Source organism: Mustelus asterias, chromosome 5, assembly GCF_964213995.1.
Source record: "Mustelus asterias chromosome 5, sMusAst1.hap1.1, whole genome shotgun sequence".
Taxonomy (NCBI): domain Eukaryota; kingdom Metazoa; phylum Chordata; class Chondrichthyes; order Carcharhiniformes; family Triakidae; genus Mustelus; species Mustelus asterias.
The window spans coordinates 105,188,195-105,196,758 of NC_135805.1; the positions used below are offsets into that span (position 1 = coordinate 105,188,195).

Sequence of the window (8,564 nt, forward strand, 5' to 3'; positions counted from 1 at the left end):
CATGGCCAATTTGAAAAGTATCAACCTAGATTGAAATGGCACCTTTATCATGGAAAAAATACCTCCAGGTAAGTCAGAGAGGTATCATGTGAAAGGAATGTACCTGAGACAAAAGACATCAAATGTGGAGACGTGGTTGCGTAGGTTGGCGAGTGCAGGAAGCATCTTGAGCAACGTTTCAAGGTGCAACTGTAAGTGATCTCGAGAAGTTGACATGGGCAAAACCGCAGTATGTGGATGTATCAGGCATCGGAAGCGGGAGAAATAAGCAATTCCCGGAAATGGCTGATGACTGCAAAGTTGTCATAAGAGAGGCACAGCCAGGATAAATAATATTGGTTCAAACAGAGGGATGCGGTGTCACAGCCCGCCACTCTTCCGGATTCAATACGCTGCACAGGATTTCCTGATCAGACCTCTCTCTCAATGTTACAATTCTGGGCTCGGTGAACTCGGAATGCCCGCTGATGTTGCAATTGGGCGCGGCCGCGCGGCCTGTCAATCACGGTGACGCATGAGGGGGGAGGTGTGGCCCTGGCGCCATTGATCGCTGACAAGAGCAAACCGATCAGGACCGGTTCGGGCTGGACACGGTTGCCTGGCAACCCGGCTGCCAGCTATAAAAAGGAGGCGGCGCAGGCAGAGTCGGCTTTATTCTTGTCTGCTAACGGTGGTGCAAGGTGGAGGAATAATCTTCCCTTTTTTTTAAACGCATTTCTTCGATGGGCACAGTCTTCGTAAATGTTTTTTAAGGTAAATTATTCACGTTTTATGAAGTAAAGCTGTTTACGCATGTTTTTTTAATGTACCGGTTTAAATTTGCCCGAGTGCCACGTGTTAATTCAGGTTGTTGGAGGGGAGGGGAGGGGAGGGGAGGGTGAAATCATTTTTATTTCAAGTGTTTTAAATAAAACATTTTTCAACTGGGGTGGAGAAAATTTATTTATTTTAAGTATTCGATGAAAATGGTAATTACGAGAAGAAATCTCGTATTTGGGGAAGTCCGCAGGCCGTGAGAGGGGGAAGAGAAGCGGGGGCACTGAACATGTCGGGCGCCGGTGTGAGTATGTGGCTCCCTCACTGTGCCGGCTGCGGGCCATCCGCCGGTCCTGTGCCGGTCAGCCGGCCTCCCCGCCCCTCCTCCCTCATTGGCTGGCAGCCCGTGCCTGCATGCACGTGCAGAAAGGAGTCCTGCTCTCCTATTGGCGAACTGTCGCGTCAATCAACAGAGCTCCGCCCTCCTGCCTGGGCTGAGCGGAAGGAATAGTGGAGCGAGGGGCGAGTCCAGTCAGCAGCCATTGCCCTAAAGGCATGCTGAAGTCTGTGGCCTTTGCTGAATGATGATTGGAGGGGTGGGGGGAGAAGAGAATGGAGAGGATTGTTGTAGCTTCACTTTAGAACAGTTTCTTCCCGGCTGCCATCAGACTTTTAGACCATAAGATATAGGAGCAGAATTAGGCCATTCGGCCCATTGAATCTGTTCCACCATTCAATCATGGCTGAAAAGTTTCTCTCGCATTGGTAACTGCAACACTATTCTGCACCCCTATCCTTTCCTTCTCCTCTATGTACTCTATGAACAGTGTGTTTTATCTGTATAGCTTGCAAGAAACAATATTTTTCACGTGACAATATTAAATCAATTCTGTTCTTAAGCTACTTGTGTGATGCTGCTAACACTCTGCGATTGCATTTCAGAACGAACAAGCCAGAAAGGTGTATAACGGCTACACGGAGAGCCCGAACCTTGTGTTGTACCTTCGAGGGTTTAATTCTGTTGGAAAGCCGCCTTGGCTAGCCAGCTGAGTTGTGCTTTTAAATAGATTCCATCTCTTACTTGCCCATGTAGGTATACATGCTTAAATGACAAACAAAATTTTGAATTAGACTGTTATCTTGCATCTCACAGCTTATTAATTTTTTTTCCAGTTTGTTGCATGTTGTGAATTTCTGCCCTTGTGGAACTTCTACCAATCTCAGAATGAATGACTTCAGCAATGGTGAATTTGACTTTTCCTTCCTTGAAGAAGGATTCAGCGCCAGGGACATCTTGGAAAGCAAAATAAATGAAGTTTCTCATTCTGTAAGTATTTTGTATTACTTAATTCTCATGTGATGTGCATTGAGGAATTCAACATTTTGCTTGGCAGTTTTTGTCAACCATCCTTCTGCCTTACCCTAACTTATCTGTGAACATTTTTCAACCATGCAAGCTGACCTTGCTAAATAGAATCTTTTGTTCCTTGGACTTTGGCCATGTATCCCTCCTATCAAGACTTCTGCATGAAAAGTGCTATGTAATAAGATTATATCTATCATGGAAATCTGACCTTGTACTATTAATCCTAGGATGACAAAGATGCTTTTTATGTTGCGGACTTGGGTGACATTGTCAAGAAACACATGCGGTGGCACAGGATCCTTCCTCGTGTGACTCCTTTTTATGCTGTCAAATGCAATGATGATAAAGCTGTGGTTAAAACTCTTGCTACTTTGGGTGCTGGATTTGATTGTGCTAGTAAGGTATGTTAACAGTTCGTTGTATCCTAATTTAGGCTCGCCTCTTACTTGTTGCAATGATTTTAATAGTAATTTCTTTACAGACTGAAATTCAGATGGTACAGAGTCTTGATGTTTGTGTTGACAAAATAATCTATGCTAACCCGTGCAAACAGTTGTCTCAAATCAAATATGCTGCAACACATGGGGTGCAGAAGATGACATTTGATAGTGAAGTGGAGCTGATGAAAGTAGCAAGAGGTCACCCAAGTGCAAAGTAAGTTGATGATCGAGTACAACTGAAGATTTAAATTTGTGTGCAGAATGCTAATGTAATCTCAAACCTCTTGAATATAGATTTTTGATTTTAAAGCAGATGGATGGAAATTTCAGGATCTGAATATTAATTTTGACACTTTCAATCCAAAGATATTTAAAAATGAGTCATAGAATTAGAATATAGTGTACAGTTCTGGATGCACCTCATCCTTTTTTGTTTTGTGTATCTACTAAGTGTTTTTGACTAGGCTACTCCAGAATTTTTTAATTGAGCAAGCAATGCTGTTTTATCGCTCATCTGGCAGATTTTTTTTTTGGGTCTGGCAGATCTTAATTCTGGATGTTTCCTGCACAGGTTTTCCTATTTTAGGTTGCCTGTGGTGGTCTCTATTGGATTTTGGATTCTCCTTTATACTGTTTCATTGACGCCTTTATCGACTTAACGTCAAATCCTGACGTAAAATGCATCCACCTCTTCCTCTGTCCTAGGCTGGTTCTGCGCATTGCTGCTGATGATTCCAAGGCTATCTGCCGCCTGAGTGTTAAGTTTGGAGCAACACTTAAGACTAGTAGGCTTCTCCTTGAACGCGCCAAAGAGCTGGATATTGACATTATTGGCGTAAGGTAGATTTGCCATTGTTATCTTTGAATTATACTGATGGCTTGTGTTAGAATGCAAAACTGTTATGGTTTGACTGTAATTATGACAAGTTTTGGCTTTTGATGTGATGCAAAAAAAAGTTACAGCTTAGAAGGGGGCCATCTGGCCTGTTTGAGCTAACACTCTACAAGAGCCTGATAAGTCTGACTCGCCTGTCCTTTTCCTGTTGCCCTGATTTTTTTTTCCCCCCACATTGAATAATTATCCAATTCCCTTCCAAAGCCATAATTGCGTTTGCCTCCACCAGATTTGCAGACCCAAGCCACCCTGCATTTGTCTCCTTTGATCTTGCCACCTAAAGTCCTCCATCCCCTTCTGCTAGCGGGGCAGTTCCTTACTGTCTATTTATAATCCCTGAATGCTTATTCACTCTATCCTTGTAACTGAAGTCTCTTGTCTCTGGAACCATTCTCTAATCTTTCCTGCATCCTCTTTAATGTCTTTCCATCCTTACCAAGTGTGGTGCCCAAAATTGGACATTACTTCAGTTGAGGCTCAAATGCTTATGGTTCACAATAGCTTCCAGCATTCAATATGCCTTGCTAACCACTTCCTTAACCTGCCCTGCCACCTATACTCCCCCAAGATTCTCTTGTTCCTGTACCTACTTTAAAATTGATCCTTTATTGTATATTGATTTTCCTCATTCTTTCCTGGCAAAATAGATCACTTTGCAATTCTCTCTGCATTACCTTCAAGTGCCATTCCATCAGCCTATGTCCTCTTGAAATCATCTTGCTATCTGCTCACAAACTGTTGTGGTGTCAAATCCTGTGTGCCAATTGTTTGACACCTTCATAAGACTGGTATTTTTAAGTTGGGTTCAAAGCTCTTTAAAACAGACAATTTGCTACATTATATTACTATGGATCAAGACATGGAATTGCTATTGCATTATTGCAGCCCCTCCCTGCTACTGTCCAGTTAAGGTTGGATGAGTGGAAAGTACTAAGTACACCTGGATTTAAAAACACTCCTGTAGCTCATTGGTTGAAATCTATTGGCTTTATTAGGTATTGACTTGTATGGACTAATTTTTGTCTCTCTTGTGAAAGCTTTCATGTGGGAAGTGGTTGTACAGATGCCCAAACATATGCCCAGGCTATTGCAGATGCTCGTTTTGTTTTTGATATGGGTGTAAGTATTTTGGTTTCAACAGTTTTTATATATTGTCACTTTGACGATTATGTGGTTGATTATTTTGGACTTGTTGGCCATTCATGTCTTGTATCCTGTTTGCTTTTAGATGGAGTACGGTTTCAACATGTACTTGCTTGATATTGGTGGTGGTTTTCCTGGTTCAGAAGACACCAAGCTCAAATTTGAAGAGGTGAAAAGTGTTGCTACTTAGTTTCAAGTAAATTTATTTACCTGAACATGGAATGATTTATTTACCTGAATGTGATTAACTCTAAATAATTTTAGATTGCAGCTGTCATCAATCCTGCATTGGATAAATACTTCCCCACTGATTCTGGAGTTCAAGTCATCGCTGAGCCTGGTCGGTTCTATGTGGCATCTGCTTACACACTGTCTGTGAATATCATTGCTAAGAAGGCAATGTTCAATGAACAGAATAGCTCTGATGGTAGGTATATCAATGGTGGCCTAACTATTTTGTTATGTAGTTTATTCCAGGAGTTAGTTGTTTGCTCATCTAAAACATGAGCAAGTTCCTCCTGGCGAGATGTCGAGACTGCCTGTTAGTCTTGGTGATTAAGCTATTTATAAAATATGACACCTGTTTTTCTGCAGTTAACACTTTTGTTGTAGATCTTTATCACAGTACTTTGTACTGCACATCCATTCTAACCACAAACTGACCGCAATCTATACTTGTTGCTTATTTAGTATTTTCTGTAGTTTGAAATATACGAGACTATCCACTTCAGTAGCAATTGTAGGAAGGCATGTTTATTATTTGAATGGGTGCAGATTGAGAGGTGGATACTCTGAGACCTTGGGTGTCAAGAATCAGTCGTTGAAAATAAGGGCGCTGATTCAGTAGGCAGTAAAGAAGGCAAATGATATGTTGGGCTTCATAGCAAGAGAATTTGAGTATTGCAAGAGAGATGTTTTATTGCAATTGTTGGTGAGGTCGCACCTGGAGTATATGTGCAATTTTGGTGTCCTCCTTGCTAAGGTTTACCAGGCTGATTTCTGGGATAGCAGGTGGATTATATTCATTGGAGTTTAGAAGAGTGAGAGGGATCTCAAATTTTTAAAATTCTAACAGGATTAGACTGGGTAGATTCAGAAATGTTCCCGGTGGTGGGGGGAGTCCAGGACTAGGAGTCGTCTGAGAAGGAGTTAAACCTTTTAGGACTAAAGTGAGCAGAAATTTCTTCACCCAGAATGGTGAATTTGGAATTCGCTACCACAAAGTAGTTGAGGCCTAAATGTTGTGTGATTGCGAGAAGAAATTAGATATAGTGGATCAAGGGATATCGGGGGGGGGGTGGTGGTGGAGAAAGAAATTAGATCAGGATATTGAATTTGATCAAAATGAATGGCAGAGCAGGCTACTCCTGCTTCTATTTATGAAACCTAGTTGGTGGATTTGTTTAAAACTGGTAAATTTCTTCTTGCATTGTTGATGTTCAAACAAAAGCTAACACTTTTATTTCTGGATTGCTTGAAATTTTGGTAGCAATCCAATTATTGCATGTGGCTAATAGGTATAACATCTTGTTTTAAAGATGAGGATGATAGTGAAAACGACATGACCCTCATGTACTATGTAAATGATGGTGTTTATGGATCATTCAACTGCATACTATATGATCATGCTCATGTAATGCCAGTTCTGGTCAAGGTAAGACCTTTTTGTTACTCTTACATTTTTTTTCATAATTCATGTAAAATGTATCTATTAAGTGACATAATTTTTCTTTTAGAAACAGAAGTCTGATGAGAGGCTGTACTTGACCAGTATTTGGGGTCCAACTTGTGATGGGCTTGATCGTATTGTCGAACGTTGTAATATGCCGGAGCTGCAGGTTGGAGATTGGATGGTGTTTGAGAATATGGGAGCTTACACTGTTGCTGCTGCTTCAACATTCAATGGATTTCAAAGACCTCAGATCTTTTATGTTATGTCAAGACCAGCCTGGTACAGTAGTTCATAGTTGAGACCATGTTTTTGCACTATTCAAATTGTCTAGCTTAAATTGGTTTTCCCATTTTAGCATGTACTGATTTAATACTTGTCATCTTTTTCGAAGAAGGCAGTGGTTTATTTTGGAGGGGAAAAAAACCCTCCCAGAATTTGACTTCAAATCTCTGGAAGTAACAATGATAGCTGGATTACCGGGGGGGGGGGCACAGTGGTTAGCACTGCTACCTCACAGCACCAGGGACTCGGGTTCAATTCCAGCTTCGGGTCACTGTCTGTCACATTCTCCTTGTGTCTGCGTGAGTTTCCTCTGGGTGCTCAGGATTGTTAGAGGAAACCAAAGATCTGCGGGTTAGGTTGATTGGGCAATTTAGCATGGCCTTAGTGTCAGGGTGACTAACAAGGTAGATATGTGGGGTTACGGGGATAGGGCCTGGGTGGGATTGTTGTCAGTGCAAGTTCGATGGGCCAACTGGCCTCCTTCTGCACTGTAGGAATTCTATGATTATGAATTTGCTGTATTACTATTAAAGCACCGACTAAAATTTCTGGTTGAAGTCATCTGTCTTCACACAATGCATTTTCCTGTCTAAATTTGAGACTATTTTTCATGTAATGTCAGTAGTTAGTTGAAATCATCATAACCTATAACTTTTTATTCTCCTAGGCAATTAATGCAACAGATCAAGGAAGGTGGCTTTCCATCCCAAGCGGAGGATCGTGCTGCTAATACTTTACTGGCATCCTGTGCCTGGGAAAGTGGAATGGAGCTTCTTTGTTCTTCTTCTTGCTCTTCAGCAAGAGTTAATGTCTAAACTGTTATAGAACTCTTAACTGACCAGTTGGCAATCTTGGCTGAACTAGGCAGTTTGAGTAATAGTAAATGGCTGCCTTTTGGGACCAGTAACTGATGCTTGAGTGCTTGAAATTTATGAAATATTGTGGATTAGTTTATGTATGCAACAAAATGGTTGACTAGGAGATGGGATACAATCTGATGTGTTCCTATGGAAACTTGTTTACACTTTTATAACTTTTTTGTATTTTTATTTGAGCTTGAAATAAAAGATAAAACTTTGAGTTTCATTTTATTTTTACTTCAATCATTAGCAATGGGGCGTTATCACATTTAGAAGTCCATTCTGAAATCTTGACTCTTGCTGAATGACAAAGCAGGCTTGAAGGATCAAATTATCTATTTTATTTGTGTTCTTGCCCAAGCATTTTTTTGTTTATAACCCATCAACACCACAATAAACTCATGACATTTGGAGTTGAACAGCATGAAAAGAGGTCTACCAACCATCAAACATCTATTCTAATCCCATTTTCCAGTACTTGGTCTGTAGCCTTGCATGCTATGATGTTTTGAATTCTCATCTAAATACTGTTTGTTTCGGGTTCCTGCCTCCCACCACCCTAAAGGCAGTGTGTTCCAGATTCCCACCACCCTATGGGTCTGAAATCCCCACTAAATCTCCTGCCCCTTACCTTAAATGTATGCCCCCCTCTCCCTCAATTTTGTACACTTTTGATCAGGTCCCCCCTCAGACTTGGCTAAAGAATTGTTTCCTCCGCCTCTTCATAGCTGAAATGCTCAAGTCGAGGAAACACTCTGGTGCAATTGCATCCTTCCTGTAGTGTGGCGACCAGAACTCTACACTAGCTGGCCTAATGAGCATTTTTTATTAAAAGCTCAATTTTTTTGCTCTTGCATTCTTTGCCTCAGCTAATAAAGGCAGTATCTTATGCTTAACAACCTTATCAAACTGTCCTGCTGCTTTCAGGGATCTATGGACATGCACCTTCAAGCATCCTCTGTATTTCCTAGTGTACTACTGTTCATTGTATATTCCCTTGCCTTGTTAGTCTCTCCCCACCATAATGCATCACATCCCAATTTTCAGTTTAATGAATAGATGTAATTTCCATACCTACTTGTGCACCTTTTCCATAGTTACCACTTCCCTATTGTAAGGGAGCATAAGAAGTAAAAGTTACCTGACAGCA

The 8,564-nt window shown here is 41.2% G+C and overlaps 1 protein-coding gene across 1 annotated transcript; it reads left to right on the forward strand.

The window, feature by feature from the left end:
- Positions 1–312: 312 nt before the first annotated feature.
- odc1 (ornithine decarboxylase 1) lies at positions 313–7,634 on the forward strand. The gene is made up of 12 exons (XM_078213138.1): positions 313–753; positions 1,699–1,845; positions 1,930–2,083; positions 2,350–2,523; positions 2,604–2,776; positions 3,268–3,402; positions 4,495–4,576; positions 4,686–4,769; positions 4,865–5,027; positions 6,139–6,254; positions 6,337–6,551; positions 7,222–7,634. Exons 3-12 carry the CDS (start codon positions 1,982–1,984, stop codon positions 7,367–7,369), a joined length of 1,392 nt encoding a protein of 463 aa, XP_078069264.1. The 5' UTR covers positions 313–753; positions 1,699–1,845; positions 1,930–1,981; the 3' UTR covers positions 7,370–7,634.
- Positions 7,635–8,564: the final 930 nt, after the last annotated feature.